Below are 21,855 nucleotides of genomic sequence, written 5' to 3'. Positions count from 1 at the left end.
ATTGGAACTAGGACTAGCCACTCGGAGTGTACATATTTTGTAGAATCCCGCTCTTCAGAAGCGCATTTTATGACAGCCCAACAGTATAATCAATTGAATTCTTATTTTGCTGAACATCTGCTACCGGTGAAGAAAAATTACTTGTCCCGCGGGAAATCGTGCCATGCTTGAATGGCGTACGGGCCACACTACTGGTTTTTGATTTCGCTTATGGACAGGTACGTTTGATCCAAGACCAAGTCAGGAAATATAAGGTATAGAGATCGAAATCACTAAAATGTTGCACTGTGCACATGTATATATTTGACAAAATGTTCAACTGAAAAATGTTTCGGTCTCCCGGAATTTACCTCCAGCCTATATTTATTGCTCTGTGTATAGCCTGTTTGTTTGTTTTTGTTTGTTTTGGGGTATTCATGGTGTTTGTCGACTACTATGGTCATTTACACCAGGCCGATGTTCTTCTTATTTTCCGTAACTGCCGACTTATAGCACGGCCCACCTCTAGGCTTTTGTAAGACACCGCTGACGCGGATGAGGTGGCGAGGAGAAGCCTAGGTAAACCTCCAACACTTAGGTATCGGAATTCGGAAGTCGACCTCGGTCGGACTCGAACCCGCACCCATTGGTGTTGCAGCCGCGGATTATACCACTGCGCTATCTCGCCACGTGTATAGCCTGAATTTCATGTTTGGGAGGACTCCAAACTTTCGTAACTTTCCAGCCATCAAACTATGTATTGGGATTGCAAACATTCTGGTACCTCTTTTTAATATTATTTGATATGAAGATAAGGGGGACGCAAAATTGTTCACTATCACCAAGGTGGGCGTGTCGGAAAGAGTTTGAGAACCACGGCTCTAAATTTATTTGTTAGTAACAGACGAACCTGGACCATTTCTCTATAAACTCACCAATTAAATTTTCAAGATCTCACTATTACATTTAAAAATCGATGGCAATTAACAGACTTAATAACACTGATCTACCAATGTCAAAAAAAAAATTGCGCCAAAAATTTTCATGTTTGATGTAGGCTAATATTGAGTTGCTGAATCCGATTATGCGCTAAGAATTTCTCTATCACGTTATATCTTTTCAGCAGAGTTGGATCAATTACATTATTTCAGTTCAATCACAATTACAATTACAATTACTTTCATGCATGTTTCAATTACATTACAATTACAATTACTCCTTGCATGCTTCAATCACATTACAATTACAATTACAATTACTGCTGTTGAACATGTAATTGAATAATCATAAATTCAACCGTGCTCCTTGACAACCGTAGCGTCGTAATTAACAACAATTCAAGTATTCATGTTTCATTCATGATGAGCAAATACCCGTTAATTAATAAAAAGAAAAAAAACGTTTTCGAACTATTCCAGTATGCAGTATGTCGTTGAAAAAAGTATTATAATATATGCACGTGTTGGATTTGCGTATATAGTATATAATTAAAGAAATAATATTATTTTTATCGAGGGACGTAGGAATTAGGATGAGGAGTAAAAACATAACCGTGCTTTGTCAGATAAGACGTTATATAATATCCGGTGGTCTGGTTAGTTAGCCAGACGAAGTAACGATGCAGCATCGTGATCTGAAATCGTATTGTAGATTGCCAACCCACGGATAGATGCGCAAGATGTGAGTCACGGATGAATGCACCGACAAACGTACTGCAGAGCCGGCTAAAAGCAGCAAACTTTGTAGTCCTAGAGCTGGCGATCCAAGCGTCCAAATTTGATGCATCTGGTCTTTATCGTAAGCTATTGATGCACTAATTCCGAAAATACAAATTAAAATCTCTTCAGGGCAATGTAACTGCTCCAAAATAGCCGTTTAAGGCCGACTGTTCTGAAAAGTGAGAGCGCCGCAGCAGCATGACCACAACAATGACCAATTACGCCCAGCGATTGTTCAGAACAATGCTGATTCCCAGACTTTCACGACTATTTTGGGATGGTACCATTGCCTGGAAATATACTTTTATTGCGGAATCAGTGCGATTAGGACCATACATGTCAAATTTCGGCGCTTGGATCGCCTGCTATGGGACTATCAATTCTGCTGCTTTTAGCCGGCTCAGCAGTTCGCTTCTCGTCGTATTCAATCGTGAGTCACGTGTTGCGAATCCATCCGTTGGTTAGTAATCTAATTATTGTATACAATGGCAGCCGAGGCCAGCATAGCGGTAAAAATAAAAAACTTCGCCTGCAAGGGCGCGGTCAAGGGCTTCCGCGAATGGATCCATCAAATTCCTTGTCGACATTTAAAGAGAATGCATTATAAGTCAATTATTTTATGTTGTGCTTGTCAGGTCTCAATAGCAATTTAATGTAATTGAAATTGTAATTGAGCAAAATTTTTGTCAAATTACAATTACAATTACAATTACACAAAATAAAAATGCTTCAATTACAATTACATTACAATTACATTGAAAAATGTAATATACTACATTCAGCTCAATTACAAATTACAATTGATCCAACTCTGCTTTTCAGTATGTATTTTTCTCATTTTCATAAATTAATCAAATTTCGGCTTCCGCTATGTGACATTACGGTGAGCCTACAACATCAACAGATCAAATATTGTTATTGAAATCATCTATAATGTTGAAACCTGGGTTGTTGTAGAACAGAATAACTGAGTTTTCGGTGAATTGAATCCAGCGGTTCTCTATCTTTTTCCAATCATCACCTCTTTTCGACCCATAAATTTGTTTATGTGGACGCAACTATTTCTAGTCGGTAGCAGTTATCATCTTTATATACCACTCTTCGTTTAAAGATTGTGATTAGTTGCTCTGTACCTAATTTAGTTCCCTCCTTTATCAATCTTCATGCATCTGTCCTGCAGACTTAATCAGTCAATGCATTTTGTGAAAGCACACTGCTCTTTGGTAAATGCTGCACTCTATAGATATTGTATTGTTGGAATATTATGTAGAAAAGAATTATTCACTCGGGTACATGACCCAAATACGTGGCCCTTAGAGTTTATTTTGAAACATTAAAAGAAACAGGCTGTCTGCTTTTCCAAAGAATAAAAGTGCTTATCATGCTGACTTGAAAGAATTTATCAACAACAATCTCCGCCTGTACTTATCTTGCGAATTCTTTTTCTCCAGTTTCCATACAATGTCACATTTTATCGGAATCGAGATAAGCTATTTCTGAATTGTTTTTTTCGTTTATGGCCGTGATATGAAGGGCTTCTTTTGCATTGTCCATTATAGACAATCAGTTGAATGGCGACTATTTAGTAACGGCTCAACACGAAACCTGAAGTGCGTGTTACTTCACAACAGAATTAATATGCATCGGTTCTAGGACAGTCGATCCGTCTGGAGATAGGACATTCTGTGGCCTACACACCAAATACCATGTTTCCTATGCTGGAACAGAGCCTGAGGTGAGCATTGGTTAATTTCTAGTGATGTTTGTAAATGGTTTCGAGGCTTTTTGTTGGTGTTCTGTATGATTGAACGCTAGTTCTATGGTCATTTACACTAGGCCAACTTACGTCATTTATGTTCCGTGAATGCCGATCTGTAGGTTGTTGTTTTGAATCTTGCTATATTGAATGACTCCGTATATTTCGCCACTCTTTGTTTTGAACTCGAGTCATTATGGTGTCGCTTATATTTTACAGTCATTACTATACACGCGATATATATTCGATGAATCTAGCAGCCATTTGTTCATTCGGATTACGCTGTTTTACGAATCTTCATCTCACTGAATCGCATCTTTACCCATTGGTATGAGCGTGAGCGATAGCATTTAATGTTATCGAATATGGAATTTAAATAGGCGTGACTACAACTGCCATACCACCAGTCACCGTTAATAGTGTAACTGTCGGCAATTGTAGTAGCACAATTTCCAGTTGACCGAGCATCGTTATCTGCATCCCGTGTTGTAAATTGTTGACCGTTCCGATTATGACTCAGCAATATGTTGGAGAAGTTTCCAGAATATCCACCAACTCGCAGATTGTAGTTTTCAGAGCTGGCACCGATCCCAAACGTGCTGGAAATGTAAACAAGGTGCCAAATTCGAATTCCACTATTATACCGCTCGCAGTGGCGTAGCAGCCACTTGGCGGTTCTGGCTCTGCGCCAGGGGCGACAGGCTCCAAGGGGGCGGCAAAATGTGGCTGCACAGTGAGAGAGAGAGATAGTTAGGGTTTTCTCTTTCACCTGCACCATGGAGATGCTTTGACGACGGAGATGCGATACGGACTTTTTTTTAATAATAAGGTCATCTAGTCTGCACCAGACATGGGGTAATCGCGATTAGTAATCGTAATCAATTACGACGATTACAGCATTTTCAAGTAATCGTAATCGCAATCGATTACATTCGAAAAAAATCCGAAGTAATCGTAATCGTAATGGACTACTTCCCATATCTAATCGATTTCTATGTGAAATAACGATTACTTTTTAGTTGTACAAGGACTATGACATACACTGAACATTCGTGAACAAGGAAGATGTATTATACCAGGTTCATGATAGCACAAACGACTGATTTTTAAATGCCATTGCTCATTATTACGTCAGAAGTAGCCTATAAGCTTTGCTAGTCATTGCGTAAGAAGTATCCATAGTAAATAGATATTCGATGTAGGCCTACTTCACGTACATTCGTGTGATTGTAGAAACACCCGCCGTGCTGTATATCACGTTATATCAACACGTTTCACACGCCAGTACCCCGCAGCAGGATAATTAATCACCACTCTACCTAGTAACTTGTGTATTGATGTATGGGTATGCAAAGGCAGTTTGACCGTTGCTGCTTGGCGAGCAGTAGGCCTATGTATTACGTACGTACGTACACAGGACAAACATTTGAAATTTTGTACTCGTCAAATAAAACATTACGGTTTCCACAACGAAGCAATAAAAATCAACAGTTGCTGATATATATCGCAACCGAGCAGTTTTTGCCGTTTCTCGTAGCGGTAGCTTGCAGTACATTATCTGTATTAAGTTGAAGGCAGAATTTTATGTTCTCTTCATCTTATTCTCATATGACTCTACTTGAAACATGCGCTAATCGTTATTTCATAATTCTTTACTCAACATTGGGATATGCCGACATATCCATGAGCTTATATATCATGTTAGCGTGGGTTGTAGCTAGAATCAGGACCAAAACAGCTATTCGACCCCCAGTCTAAACGTTAGTCTTTGGTACCCATAGGGTGGTAATTTCAAGTTGAAGACTGAATTTCGTCAATAAGATTCGTAATCGCATTACATTATTATTAATTTTTTATCCTCTCTCTCTCTCTCTCTGCCCCCGATGGTCAGATTTACCTGTAGAGCTGGGGGCACGTAATTCATAATTATACCGTATGTTATCTTGTCATAATTACTTTAGTGTGTGTTGGTAATTCGTGACTTCCGGTATGTTATATAATCAAAAGATATTGTTGTATTCCTAACGTAGCAGACTAAAAGAAAAACTTTCGTGAGACGCACACACAAATTGTCATGTCTTTAATGCTCTGTGGGTGTCCGGGTGGCATTTGCATTGTGGGCTCGGATTGGAAGGACCGGACTATTAGTCACGCCCACCCAGCGCGGCTATTGATAATGGACACATACCGTAAGTTTCGGCCAAGGTCTTTCTTTAGTAGCACACTTCGTGAAGTCGCGTGTTGGTCGAAATTGCATATGCCTTTTGGTGTGTCGTGGCACTGTATTGACTGGAACCTAAATGCCTATTGCTATAAATTAGGGTTGCATTTAAAACAAAAATAAATTCAAAGCGATCATGTTTGCAACAAGGCCTTCGTTTAAAACATGTTTTTATTCTTTTTGTTGTTATTGTTTATTAAGCCTTGACGTCACGAATGTGGATTGGCATTGACAATTGAAGATATAGGCTAAATATTAGGGATGGTGTGAGCCTCTGAAAGGTTCAGGTTCGTGTGAACGCGAACCTTTTTGAAAAGTTCTGTGTGAACGCGAACGTGAACCTCATGACGTCACGTGACGTCATATTGCTAATTCCAAACCTAAATTTCAGTGAAGTGATAGCTTATATTGTACACGATATAGCGAGGACTCGGGCCACGTATTGCCACAATGCTGCAGTACATATTGACGTTTTAAACGTCGCCAAATGTATTAACTGGGGCAATCAAATGATATAATATTCAATATTTTCTTTCGCTTTGCCAACAATTTTGGCGAGGACTTGCAAGGGAATATAGACTGACGCCTTAACGGTATTTGCCAGACCGGACAGTGCATTCGGCGTCTGAGTATTGCTACGTTGATGTTGAGCAGAATGCTACCGATATTACCCCATAAACAAATTATACAGCAGTAGCTAACACCCCAATCGCACGGATTTGGTTTTAATGATACAGTAAAAATATGAAGTCAATTGATAGACTCCGTACGCCTGCAAGATTTTTTACATAAGACAGCGATATCAATCTCAATGATTGGTTGAATATGCTTCATTCGCTGACTACATGTCGTGTATTTCGCTCTTGATGTTGTGTTATTGCGAGTCAAACTCACATCGGTGAGTCACTACATATCCACAATAGGAAAGCTAGATATTTCGAGCAAACGTTTATAACAAAGCAATTAAAAATTTTGAGAATGTCAAGGTGCATGCTGGTTTAGTGTTGATTTTTTATGCTGCCAGCGCCCTGCATAGAGTGATGGCGTGCAGTTGAAATGCAGTAAATTTCAACCAAAAATGTTATATTGAAGTGTAAAGTGTAATATATGAAAAAGGTTCACAGTGCAGAACCTACCAAGGTTCGTTTGTGAACGTGAACCTCTAAATATCTGAGATTCGCACACAGAACGTGGAAGTGAACCTCTGAAAGGTTCAGGTTCGTGTGAACGTGAACCTTTTTGAAAGGTTCTGTGTGAACACGAACGTGAACTTCATGACGTCACGGGACGTCATATTGCTAATTTCAACCCCATATTTCAATTAGGTGATTGCCTATATTAATCTACTGTACACGATACCGAGCGACGACTCGGGGCCACATAATAGCTCAGTACTTAAGTATACATATTGACGTTTTAAACGTCGCCAAATGTATCAACTGAGGAAATCATATGATATATTAATCCCATAAAATCAGTATCTTGCGTCGCTTTGCCATAAATTTCGACCTGATCGGACAATGTATTCGGCGTATGAGTATTGCCACACGGATATTGAGCAGAGTGTAAAATGTGTTTCTATACTTGCTACCGATATTACCCCATTAACAAGTTATACAGCAGCATAGCCAACACCCCAGTCGCACGGATTTGGTTTTTATGATGCAGTATACATATGTAGTCAAGATTGACCCCGTACGCCTGCTAGATTTTTACATCAGAAGACGATATCAATCTCATTGATTGGTTGAATTAGGATCATTCGCTGTCAAAATACAGTGTATTTCGCTCTTGATGTCATGTGATTGCGGGTCAAGCTCACAGCTCAGAGACACTATATATGCACAAACGGAAAGCTGGATATTTCGACCAAACTTTTGTAACAATATTTTTTGAGATTGTCAAGGGCATGCTCGTTTAGTGTTGAATGTTTATGCTGCCAGCTCCATGCATAGAGTGGCGCGCAGTTGAAATTGAAAGTCAATAAATTTGAACCAAAGATGTTATAATGAAGTGAAAATTGCAATATATGAAAAAGGTTCACAGTGCAGAACCTACCAAGGTTCTGTTGTGAACGCGAACCTCAAATTTTCCGAGGTTCACACACAGAACGCGAACGTAAACCTCACGTTCACACCATCCCTAATCCCTACTAAATATAGCTCCTTTGACGAAATATCTGTACTATAACTATTGAACCGACTATTTTGAGGGGTTCCAACCATCCCATATCAATATATGTCGGCCAAATCGGGTGATAATTGTGGAATTATGGCATAATTTTACAACTTAAAAAAACTCTACTTAGTTTTTTTTAAGCCTTTGCATAAAACACTGTTCAAAACATGTTATAAACAATGTGTTTTAAACAACAATTTGTTTTAAATGCAAGCCTACTATAAATTATGCAGGCCTATGCTTTTTTTTTGTTGGGGGGACGTATGCATTCAAAAATCAAGCTTATCTATAGAGAGAATTGTCAAGTTAATTAAATCTCTTGAGAATACTCAATAATTTATGTTGGTTTACGAAATACTCTTGAGTCCCCTCCAAGCTCGCTCCCCACTCTATTGGGAAATTTGGGGTGCGGCAGTCATGCACGTGGCAAGAATGCAATTCGTTGGGTGCGATAAATCGTCCTCTATAAATATGGGCAATGGGTACATTATGACGTAACAAGCAAATGACGCATCTTTTTTTAAAGAAGTTTGTTATCTCATTAGGCCTTTTCAGCGCAATCCATATATTGTCTGCCAATATAACATCTAAAATGCAAAATAAATGTAATCGGGAGTAATCGTGATTACTTTTCCAATGTAATCGTAATCGTAATCGACTACTTCCTGATTTTGCTGTAATCGTAATCGTAATCGTAATCGCGTCATTCGGAAGTAATCGTAATCGCAATCGATTACATTCATGAAGTAATCACCCCATGTCTGGTCTGCACCCCCGTTTTTCCCTCTGTGATTGCTGAGCGCCTAGCGGGATAACCGCGGATACCAGTTATCGAGTCTTTGGTCTGACCCGGCCGGGGATCGAGCCCACGACCTACCGATCAAGAAGCCGGACGCATCACCATTATGCACTATCTCGCTCGGCACAGTGTACACAGCCGGCTAAAAGAAGCGTTAATGGGTAGTCCTATAGCTGGCGTCCCATGAGCTAAAATTTAATCAAGCAGGTCTCAATCGAAAGCTAGTGTCGCGCTGATTCCGAAAACACAAATTAATATGTTAGTATGGCGATGAAACCACTTCGAAACAGCCGTCAATGCCGATTGTTCGGAGAGTTCGCAGAAAAAGGAGAATGCCTGGCGAACAATCAGAAGATGCTGGCCTCAGTGTAGTTGAAGAAGTTAGACGATGCATGTTTCAAGCTTCGAACAGATTTAAACTTGAAGCTGAAACTAGGTTTACCTGCATACACCACTTAAATGATATGTTTGGATTTTTGAACTCCCACGCGCTGCTGCTAAGCGAAAGTCACAATTTATTCACCAGCGCTTTTAAGAGCACTTATGACAACAAGGTGGACTTTTTGGAGTTAGCTGCGAAAATTGTCATGCCATATACCTACGATGCGAAACCCCGGAATAATTTGCAAAAAACGAAATTTTTGACCCTTGAGTAAAGTTTTTCTGGTCTGGAATTATTTGTCTAGACGAATAGTACCTCAAGTAGTTACAACGTTATATGTGTAGCTGGAACAATGTTACTATAGTCTACCGTGGTGATGGAAAGAATAGGACTTGCATCGTCGGGGAAGGTACCATACTGAGACACTAATCATGGTCGAGCGTGTCAGGGGCAATCGTAACACTCTGTTACTTTTGCCCCGTTACAATATGTTATCAATTCTGAATGTCTTTGTTCATATGTTGGTATTACCATTCATCTACTGCAGAATAATCTTGCAACAGCCAGAAATTCACCAGAACAGATACTGCCTTGCGACACCGATTCTAACATGATCATCTGTCGAAACGGCCATGCAATAGTGGTGATGTGAATCTGACGGTTCGGTTATTTTCGTGATTCAACCACCCTTTCTCATGTTGATTGACTTTTGGTGTGTCGAACTTCAATAGTCATGGCTTAATTCTCGTCCTCTCTCGACTTTGATCATGGCCCACTTACATTTTGATATTTGATGTGAACAATTTATGTCAATTTTCTACAGCACAGAAGAATGTCATTATAGCTTTGACGCCACACAATGTTTCGTCCTCGTTCAACTATACTATCATCGGTCCATTCAAGCAAGATATGTTAGCCAGGTCGGTTTTGCACCTTCGCAGGTGACCGAATGACCAACCCATTATGCACGCTGAACAACAGAACCTTGTTAGAAGAGGCCGAATGTGTGTAGGGAGATGATGGAATGAATGTGTCTCTTGTACACTTTAAGCTTGAGCAAGACACGAAGGGTGATATTGCATTCAGATGCCATAAATGCGATGGGACGTAGCCTGGAAGCGTTCAAACGTCTCTTCCTTTAGTTTCATGCAATATTACAATTTGTGCTTCCGCATTCGTTGTTCATTTAGTTTGTGTTTAGTTATAAATAACACTGTTACAATTGCCCCGCACGGCTGGTACAATTGCCCCTGGGTACGGGGCGATTGTAACATTTGAGCAGCGATTTTTGCGACCCAATATTACCATGATTGATTGTTGATTGAGTTCCAATTTATTTTTTATATCAACTATCGAGTTGTTGGCTTCTTTATATAAAACTTTGGAAGTGAAATTTCCACGAGAAAAACACATAATGTTGGAAAATACGAAAAGTGTTACAATTGTCCCCGGTCTCCCCTGCTACATTTCATTCAGCAGTTTTCAGTTTTTCATCTTGCGGGGACGCAATCTTGACCACCAAAAAAAGGACGCCAATACATTTCGTAGAACGTTTGCATCTTCGGAATCATAAATTTAGGAACAAGTTCTGGGTCAAACTCTATATTTTCCATGTGCACATCACTAAATGTATACATAAAACAACATAGTTTCATTCAAGCGTAAGTCATTTGGCCTTGTACTTGGGCATACCATCTGCGATTTTTCTTCAGATGATTGCCATCTGCAGCAATCATCAAATATGGAAAATACTTTTCAGGTGTTATTAGGTCACCCCTTACCGTGTAGGGGCACTTGACTTCCAACGAGCTACGCTAGGGATATCAAAAGACAACAAATCAAGACGACGTTTCTTTCGGTATCCAATGCAAACAATGGATCACTTGGGTCGAGCTTTTGGCGCCCGCAGGTGTATGAATGTCTCCCATTGAGAAATCAGTGGTACTCACTTCTGTAAATTGTGAGTATTTTGTTTAAGTTATTTTTTTGGACGGGTACCCATAGTGAAGCGAAGCGCGACGAAAAAGTTCACGTTGCATAAATCTACTTTAAGTTGGTTAACCGAGTTCTGGGTTCATTTCGGATTCGCTACTCAATTGAGGAAATGGCGTGTGATTGTTACGGTCCTGATCCACACAGGAGTCTGGCTGTTTTTCAGAAAGTGGATTTTTCCAATTTCCGATGTCTCAGCCTGCGCTGGAATATGTTTCATGGTTTGGCATTTTCTCGGGTAATTTTTGGTCGTTCACTTTATGTTGACTCTCATTACTTCGATAGTTTCTATAGAAATTTATTTAATTTGTACTTGATTATAAACAAACGACTACTTTGAAATATTTCACTGAAATTACACGATTCAAATTAACTGAATGCTCAGTAGGCTAATGTTCATTAATAGCTCTACGGACGCTCTCTAAACACTGTTGCAGAAGAGTAGAAGGGTATGGACGATAGGTATCCTTCGTTGTACTGTGTCGGTAAAATAACGAGCACAAAATTATACTATCTCACATTTCGCTGCACAAATCCATTGACATAATCCCATATTTCGCTAGACCGACTATATTCAACTAGTAGCATCCCCATCTAATCTGGTTACTAGACTGTCTCATTCTCTTTAATAAGTCTTTGCACTGCAGGCGTTGCGTTCAGGCGGGACACAGTGTAATGACTGCTGTTACATTGTGGCAGTGCCTCATCACTTCATATAATACTCTCAAATTCTTGCCTTTTTCTTGTAGATTCTGGATCTGGATTGCCGCTATTGCTCTCGCTGTTATTGGCTGTTCTTTGTGTATAACTGCATGGTCAACGTCATCTCAGGCCTACATCGCTTGGCACATTCGTTATTTGTAGCACTTTGTCCGCGGCCTTGATATGGTATCGTCTTCCGTGATAATCCTGCAAAATAGGGTTTTAAAAGTATATGAACCTGCAATACTTACGTAGGATTTCTCAATCCGACCTTCATCGGATTTTATCTCGTCGTAACTCACTGAGTTTGTAGCTGTGGAGCATTTCAACGTACCACTGCGCTATCTATATCAAACAGATTTTAGTGAAATAGTTGCCGATTCCTTTTGGTCCACCTGGACTCCCTCCCTATGTGACCAAGTCCGTGACAGTTTTTTGAAGTGCATCCGACGTAACGCAATGAAATTATAATGAATTGGTAACAAATGTTCGTTTTATTAAATTTGAGAACAAATGAATGTAATTTGTTCCTTTGCTTTCGATTGCTTTTGTCTATTTGTAACAATTGTAACTAAGGATGAAAATCCTGACTCACAGTGTTGTGTGGACCTAGTGGCAAAATTGAATATAGCAGACAGAGCTTTCTCAATGAAAAGATGACATGCTTCAGTTAGCGAACTTAAAAAATCACCAATTTATTACTGGTTCCATTGTCATTGGTTCAATGAGCTCACCTTTCACTTTACAAGATTGTCATCGCTGATATAGATGCTATACACTACAAATCGCCAGTATTCATTTCGATCTTAACTGGTATTATGCTATTATCGATTATGAGAAAATGTGTTATCGAACTTGAATTGAAAATACAAAGACTTTCATTGGTCGCTTAAAATTACTTTGCATAACCATCAAGGATGTGCAATTGTATATTATACAACCCTCTCCCCTGTGTTCACGTAGGCTACCCAAGTTTAAGAGCCCCTCCATTGTGCCTATACTGTTCCGTTCCTCATTGTGACCACATTTGGAATCAAATGCATTGCTATTGGATTATAAACCAGAAAGAGACTTTGAAAAACTTGCTGCAATAATATGACCGTGTGTAAGCACAATTGGACTCGCGGCACCTCACGAATACGTGTTTTCAGTGTGAAGCAAGTATTTTATTACAGCAATTTTGGGTTAAATGCAATATTAAAAATGACAGGACTGCACACTGAACACTCAACAGTTATTTCAATCCCATAGAATAAGTGCTGTACGGGAGTGTTATGTTCCAATACATTTGCATAGTTCCAACTACACGATTCACACGCCGGTTACTTGTCGCTAGTTAAAGACTGTTACAGTTGAGCACGGCTGATGCGTGGACCGACTGTTGTAGCAGTGTTTTAAATACTAGCTATAAGTGGGCGTGGAAAAAATGGTCGAACTAAGCCAGTGGTTCCTAACCTTTTTGTCGTCATTCGCCACTTCAGATTTTTTCATAGCCCTCATCCCCCACTACCCAAAACTTTTGTCGTTACGGAGCTGCTATTTTCTTCTTATGCAAGACAATAGCCTATAACTGCAACATCAAAAGTATTGTGAACCGATACCGGTAAGTAGGGCTGGGTACAATGATTGGAGTACTCGAATCTGAATAGAGTAATTATTTTAATGATTCGAGTAGAGTAGCAAAATACGACTTTTTCAAGTACTGAAATTATACGCTCATCGCTACTGAAAGTTAATTTATCAACGATAATCATATTTTCGATACAAGTTTCCAATGTAGAAGCCTTGAAACCTTGATTGGTCGTATCGCAGCATACGAAATATATAGTGCAAAGCTACGACGGTTACTTGAAAAACATTTCCGAAGTCATGATCCTCCCACAACATTGTCACAAAGTGCAATGAAATCCGTAGGGTCGAAGAAAAAACAAAGTGTCTTTAATGTGACGGATAACAGGCATTATGTTCTTTGTGGTGGCACAAATGGTACATATTTGAACTTTGACATTTTACATGTTGTGGCGTCATAATGAGTGATACGCGAATACTCGACTCGAAGCATAATACGTTATTCAGAATCGAATCACTCAGGTACTACCGGTAACCAGAGGTGGTCAAAGTAGCCATCTTCGCTACTCAAGTAGAAGTAGAAGTAACGCCGGAATTTCTACTCAAGTAGAAGTAGAAGTGGTGGTTCACAAGTAAGTAAGTAAGTAGGCATTCTACGCTTATTTTTGCCTACAAAACTGAAAACTGTCAAGTAGAAGTAGAAGTAGTCTAAAATCATAACTACTTAAAAAGTAGTTTGAGTAGGCAAAATATACTTCAAGTACTTCAAAAAGTAGAAGTACTTCGTTACTGACCACCTCTGCCGGTAACCCTCAACCGGTACCCCTACCAGTAACCCGCAAAATTTAGCGGAAGCGTTTTTCACGTCATACTGATTGTGCTGGATGCGTTTGGGACGCCATTATTGGTTATCAGGAGTTAAAATTGTGTTTTTGTGAACAACACGCAATATAATTTTCGATACATATATTCCAGAGCAGTCAACTGGTAATGGTAATTGCGCATGTATCTCCGTTAATATGTAGACTGCCCCGTATATAGTGTTTGACAATTGTGTTTATTCCTCACCAGAAACCATCGATTACCCCACCAGTGGGGAATTTCCCACCGGTTGGGAACCACTGAACTAAGCCATGCTTAGTGTTCGACCCGATCTCGAGTACACATATCAACGGATATGTTTCTTCTAAAAAGCAGGTGTGGCCATTGAACAATGCAAGATGGATCTGCCTCACTCACAGTTAGCTAACGATCCGACAATCGCAGAGTGCTGATACAATGCGGTATGTAGTAATGGTGTAGTAATCCGCGTTTTTACAAAATGACTCGAGTCAAGTCGAGTCATCAGAAAATCGTGACTCGAGTGGGACTCGAGTCATTACAGCCCTGGATGGTGTGGACCCCTGAAAGGTTCAGGTTCGTGTGAACGCGAACGTGAACATCATGACGTCTCGTGACGTCATACTGCTAATTCCTACCCTATATTTCAGTGAAGTGATAACCTATATTAATGTACACGATATCTAGCGACGACTTGGGCCACATAATACCTTGATTCTGAAGTACATATTAACATTTTAAACGTCGCTAAATGTATCAACTGGACGATCAAATGATATAATATTCCCATGCAATAATTATCTTCCGTCGCTTTGCCAAAGATTTCGACGATGACTTGCAAGGGAATATACGCTTACGCCTTAACGGTCTTGGCCACACCGGACAATCTATTCGGCGTCTGAGTATTGCTACGTTCATATTGAGCAGAGCGTAAAACAGGTTTCTATACTCGCAACCGATATTACCCCATTAGCAAGTTATTCAGCAGCAGCCAACACCCCAATCGCACGGATTTTGGTTTTTATGATACAGTAAACATACGAAGTCAAGATTGATCCCGTATACGCCTGTTAGATTTTGAGACATGAGACAACGATATCAATCTCATTGATTGGTTGAATAAGCATCATTCGCTGACTACATGTAGTATATTTCGCTCTTGATGTTGTGTGATTGTGGTTCAAGCTCACAGCAAAGAATCACTAAATATTCACAAACGGAAAGCTGGATATTCCGAGCAAACTTTTGTAACAAAGCAATTAAAAGTTTTGAGATTGTCAAGGTGCATGCACGCTTAGTGTTGATTTTTTTGCTGCCAAAACCATGCAGAGAGTGACCCGCAGTTGAAACGCAATCAATTTCAACCAAAGGTGCCATAATCAAGTGAAAAATTAAATATAAGAAAAACGTTCGCAGTACAAAACCTACCAAGGTTCGTTTGTGAACGTGAACCTCACGTTCACACCATCCCTAGCGGTATCCATTTCGCAAACCGACGATGTGCTATGAATCGTGTAGTTGCGACGGCAAACACGTATTGAAGTTCAAATTTATTCAATTTTGACGTAGCTGTTATGTATTTTCTATCCATACCTATACCTACAATTGTGGATATAGTATCTTCTTACGTAGCCTACGTGTGAAGGGTGCTAGAAATGTGATAAGTAGGGCGATTTTTGGACCAAAAAACGGAAGGTTTTGACCAAAAAATCAACATTTTGACCTTGTTTGACCCTAAAAATCTTAATTTGAACCAAATTTGACCTAGCGTGTGCAAATGAGGTGTTTTCCCACATAATGTTAGAATTGTACTACTTATCTTCATCTGTATGAATTGTATGTCCCTACAATGTAGCTTGGCATGAAAAAACTTTTCTGCCTCAAAAACTGACAAATTTCTACATGAAAAAAAAACGAAATCTGGCACTATCAAGATTTCCAGTAGTTACAGTATGCCTTATGGTGGAAATAATTTTTGTAGTACAACGAAAGATGCTTTCCTACACACTCGGGTATAAAGTGTCTGTTCTTACTAAGTAGCTTGCCAAGAATGGAGAAAGAACGTTCAACAGCAGCAGTTGTTGGCTGACAACACTAAAGTTGTGTGTAGCCTACACTGTTGGTGACAAACCGTGTTGCTTCATCCTGACAATGGTTTCTACATCACGATTTTTCATCATGCGCTTCTTGATAGAATAACCATGCAACGCCCACGCAGTCTTGCTTCATTCGGGATATGGCGGTACGTTGAGCATAACACCGAGTCAAACTATTTGTTTCTTTTGAATGTTACGATTCACAATGAGCAGACAATGGGCCGTCTACAACGGCAGGCCAATAAAGTAGGCTACAAGCTGTAAAATGTCAAATGATAAGTTCACCGACAGTGAAAAATCTACGATACAGACAAAATGCAGGTTGCAAAAAAGTTGTAACTTTGTAAAAATTGTAACCATTTTTTGACCTAACGCTACATTTTGACCTCATTTTGTCTATTTTTGACTTGTCAAAACAAATCGCGCTATAGTGATAAGAAACTAGTCGCCAACTGAATCAGCTATCATTTTGGTTTTCATGTTTGTAAATCTGACTCTAAAGGGGTCAGTGCCTTCAGCCATGAACCTCACCGCACATCGTGAAGGACGATTTTCCGTCCAAGTCATAAGTTTCCAAAATTTCCTGATACATCTGAATAAATACAAATACATAATATGCGCAAGACTTTTGCAATTCATTCTTTCATTATTTTTCCAGCTATGGAAATTGACTTATAGATAGCATTATTTTTCGCTTGCAATCTGGTCACTGCCGATTAAATTCTCATTAGTTTGAACTTGGATTGGTAGATTCTTATCATTGTTGTTATTGTCGCTAATCCGAAAATGTGGATCATTTTACTTAGTAGTCCAAAATATGATTTTCGTCGTAGATTTCTTGTGTAAAAATATGCCCAATTAAGAGAAAATTTTTCCTTTGTCGATTTGCTTATTGATTCTCGCATAACTCCGTATATAGTTGAGTTTCTATCATTATTTGATACGGCCTCATCTATTCGTTGTGCAATGTCAATTTCAGTGCAACAAGTCATAAGATATTAGTGGCGCCGTAAAATAGAACAAGGACCAGCATGCCGATATTAATCTATTGGACATAGTGCCCGAATATCGAAGAAGGTCGAGGACCACTGCTAGGGTGTAACAGACTTATGATTCCCAAACTTATCAGATTATGGCACACTAGCAAAGTTACAAAATGGCCGCAGCAGTAGATCAAAGCTAAATCCTACCTGTTCCAATTAGAGGTCGACCGATTATCGGCTTGGCCGATTATCGGCGCCGATAATTGGAACTTTGTCGAATATCGGTATCGGCCAATCTAGGCCGATATCGCGACCGATATTTTATATCTAACTACAATCTACCTTTTCTGAACTGATCTGCAATTCTGTATCATGTTTTGATTTTCGGGTTATCCCAAATCTCAACGAATGTTCACAATTAAGCAATAAGTCTTTTCGATTTCAGTTGTCTCTTTTATTGTTCACCTTTCTGTGGCATGAACAAGTGCCACCTTGCCTAATATATAATATTTTTGGCGAAATAGTTCTCTGCTCCTTCCATATTAATATCGGCCTATGATATCGGTTATCGGCCTTCTGAGCGTCAAAATATCGGTATCGGTATCGGCCTGTAAAAATCAATATCGGTCGACCTCTAGTTCCAATCCACACTTCGTATGTTATTGAGTTTATAATGTTGAAATTCATGACGCATGAAATCAAGTGAAGTGTACCTCAACAAAAATGTCCACGCTCACTTGAATTTGGTATTTGAAAAATGATTTCAACAGTCGAATCATCATATCATCTATAACAACAGTCGCCCTTACATGCATTAACTTGAGACAGAATGTGCGTGACTGATGTGATTGCTGAAGGCACGGATAGTCAAAATAAACTCGAATGCACGGTGAGGACAGGTGGTAAGCCCACCGACCAAATAAGCGTACATTCAATTATCATCTTTATTCATCATTTCACAGGATCGTTTAATCAACTCTCAAGCTTTATGTTGATATCGCGTACACTTGATGAATGGTTTGAGTCGTCGGTCTAAAACACAAGCTATAATGTACTTTACGTACTCGCTATACACACAATTCTAAACTCTGCTTTGGAGATCATGATCAAGTGAAAAAATCAACAACTCGGGATGGTGTCACGCAACAAGATCGCGCACTTCAAAATTTGAAGAAAGTATTTTTTAACACGTTATGAATAGAGCCGGACCGATGTCCACAACATTACACATCTAACTACACATCTAATACATTACTATATAGATTACTGTCGCATAGAATAAAAGGGACAGCAACAGAGTGTTAAAAGAACAGACCAATTAAAATATGGATTTCACTCAAAATGAAAACACTACAATGGATACCTATTCCAAATCAGTGTGACTTCTGCGATTCGGTTTCCGACCCCAGCTTTAAATCCGAGGCCTTAACAAGGGTCTTTATTTTTCGTTCGAAACGCAACACCAGTTGCTTAATCACAAATGAGCTATCAACATTTGGATATAAATTGTCATTTCAGAATGACGAGGTTTTGATTTCGTACCCCAACAACCCCTGGGTACTCCACTGCATATATGATGTACCACCACAACAGTCAAATTTCGACTACATCTCGGGCCAAAATTGGTCAATGCAGGCGTGTTATCACCACTCATATATGTGTGATTTCAATGTGTGTCTTGGCCTTCAGTGGAAACCCTGAGTGGCACCGGCTGAAATCCGCGGATTTATTATTTCATCAATACTGAGATCTGGTTTCGAGGCAAACTAGTCGTCAAGCTGCTGACAGGTGTGACAGTGATTCACACTCCACTCTTTGCACACTAGTGACATAATTTGCTGTATTGAATCAACACTAGCTCCTTCCAGACATATACTGCTAACTCACTGGGCAAATCCAAAATTACTAACGAAATTCCCGTTAGGAGAGAACAAGAATATAATTTGAAACTGTTGGGAATTTCGTGGAAAGTGAATTTCTAATAGTCAAGCCGTGACCTGTCCTGATAGCACTGCGACACCACGAATTCCGACTTAACGGTGGTATAGCATCACATTAGCTTTTAGCACATACAATATCGATCGCACGATAAGTCGCAGGTATACTGAACTTCGATGTTGTGCCAACATGAATTCACGAATCGTCAATTATGACTTCACGGCTGATTGATATTGTTGTATGGATCCTTCCGAATTGCAATTGAAAATAGGCCAATATGACTCCTTTGACAGGGCAGGTTTCCGACCCCTGGCTTAGCTGGATAGTATGGCAAAGCGTCGCCTAGGCAAATCTCCGACACTTAACAAGCGATTCTGCAGTCGACCCCCATTCAAGAATAAACGTGGTGCAGATTACAATATACTGCCTTCCTTCTTCTTTTGGAGAGAGAGAGAGAGAGAGAGAAAGAGAGAGCAAAAGTGTGCTGCCTAATGAGAGAGAGTAGACGATGAGAATGCATTTAGGCCAGGCGTAGGGAACCTTTTTCGGCCGACGAGCCATATTGGCCCAATATTTTCAATTGTAACTCTCAAAGAGCGAGCCTTACATGTCAATCAACTGTTATGTCACAATTATCCGTAACGTATTACCAGAGGTGGTCAAAGTAGCCAAGAAAGCTACTCAAATAGAAGTAGAAGTAGTGACGAAAAAAATCTACTTACGTGCGAGTAGAAGTACTTCTTCCATCAGCAACCTAAAACTACTTGAAATAGAAATGGTATTGACTGACTTTAAATCTACTCAAATAATTAGGTATAGTTGAGAAAACGATCGTAATTCGTTCACACGGAATGTCAAAAGGTACAAATTGAGCTATGCAAAAGGAGCCGAGCTTGATTCATATTGATGCATATCAGGAGGTATCCAATTCTCGACAGCATAAGCATTCGTCCGTATCATGGGATGAAAATGATAGTATTGAAATGGAAATGCGATACTATACTCCTCTGTTTACTCCAACAGCACGTTTTCGAAAATATCATGGTATGGCGCCCTCCCCCATATTATAAGGCCCGTAGTTTAGTCGAAGAGCAATACGGAGAAGTTTTATCGGTTACAGTGTAAACACTTTGCGCGATTAGTACACCTTGATAAAAATATGGTGGATCGTAAAAATGCCACATTGTGTAGCTTCATTTCTGGAAATTAAAGGCATTACTTAACTTGCTTTTACGCTTCAACATATATGTTATCCAGACAAAAGAACTGATATTAATTAGAACTCAGAGTATATGATACTGGGAATTTTAAGTGAAATATAAATACTACTTCTAAAAGCGGAATATGCATTTCATGTTTTTAGTCCAGAAAGTTCCGAAGGTTGCTATGCTAAATCAGCTATGAAACTAAAAAAAAAGTCAAGAGTCCACTTTTCCAGATTAGGACACGCCATGGACTGCTAGATTACGATGTGATAACTAAATGCTAGATTTCGAAACATAAGCTCTTAACGCTATGATGAGCCATATATACTGTGATCAAATATATCATATGGGTTTGAAATGCGACAATGACGACAATGCGGTGTGAACAGAACCACGCCAACCCGCTACCTAAATTATATTCACCGATACATTCATGAAATCATACTGGTCACTCCGTAACTACTGCGCGGCGCACCCGAAGCGCGACAAAAATTCTGGGCTTTAATCAACTTTTATGGAAATTAAATGCTGATACTCTATGAAAACACCCCAGGCTATCTTCCTGATTGGATGATTAAACTACTTCTACTTGACAAACTGAAAATAGCGAAAAGTAAGTAAGTAGATCACAAAATATTACGAAGTAGAAGTAAAAGTAGCGAAAATCAGATCTACTTGAGTAAGTACCAGAAGTAGAGGAGCACTACTTGAGTACTTCGAAAAAGTAGAAGTACTTCGTTACCGACCACCTCTGCGTAGGCCTATTAGTAGCATTAATATATGGGATTCGTAGTGTGCGCCACATATTTCTGCCCACCTGCGTAGGCGGAGCCAAACATGGTCACTACGGCAGTACATACCCAGTTACCCACTGTGGGGTGTGATATACGTCAGTGACCCGGAGTTAGGGGAGTCAAGTGAGGTAGTGCCTCAGATGTCGTCAGGGATGAGCGCAGGAAAGTTGTTAAACCTTCAATGATTCTTGTGATTTTCTATTGATGTTAACGAATGGCTATATTTTGAACATTTTTATTCCCAAAATCACAGGAATTTTCATATTCTTTGTTCGAAAATAAAGCGCGAACGGCGAGGCAACGCACAGATGAGGCACATACGGGACAAGCCTCACCTGCGATAGCTCAACTCATCGTAATTAGCTTAGAATATATGATCAATGAAGCTTAGAATATATAATCAATGATAATAATCAAAAGTACTTGTCGCGTTGATTCCGAACCTCTAACTATTGAAGAACTTCTACAGTATTCGGCGTAACGTAACGCTGCGCTGCACACCTGCATTTTACGGCGGTGATAGACAGCTACTTACCAATCAAGAACATGGATAGCTATGGCGCTGTTTTTTATTTGAATTTGTAATTGTGAATGTCACTTCCAAGGCAGTTTATTTCTCGGCGTAGATCAGGAAGGTAATATGTATTTGACAACTACATTGTCCTACAAGTGCCGTCATTAGGGCTCTTCAAAAATGACTTTT

General features: G+C 39.6%; 2 protein-coding genes across 2 annotated transcripts in view; one reads left to right on the top strand and one right to left on the bottom strand.

Annotated features, from left to right (window-relative positions):
- Positions 1-21,855, top strand: part of LOC145440732 (WD repeat domain phosphoinositide-interacting protein 2-like) — a 227,720-nt gene that overhangs the window by 15,467 nt on the left and 190,398 nt on the right. The gene's annotated exons all lie outside the window — the stretch shown is intronic.
- LOC145440738 (ryncolin-1-like) overlaps positions 3,645-21,855 on the bottom strand; it is a 154,862-nt gene continuing 136,651 nt past the window's right edge. Inside the window, exon 5 of the mRNA XM_080318479.1 lies at positions 3,645-4,052. Coding sequence (XP_080174605.1) covers positions 3,731-4,052 — 322 coding nt within the window. The 3' untranslated portion in view covers positions 3,645-3,730. The remainder of the gene's footprint in view (positions 4,053-21,855) is intronic.

The sequence above is a fragment of the Botryllus schlosseri genome, chromosome 6 (genome assembly GCF_051294905.1).
Source record: "Botryllus schlosseri isolate E-star chromosome 6, Bs_hap1, whole genome shotgun sequence".
Lineage (NCBI taxonomy): Eukaryota > Metazoa > Chordata > Ascidiacea > Stolidobranchia > Styelidae > Botryllus > Botryllus schlosseri.
This window is presented reverse-complemented; position numbering and strand designations above follow the sequence as displayed.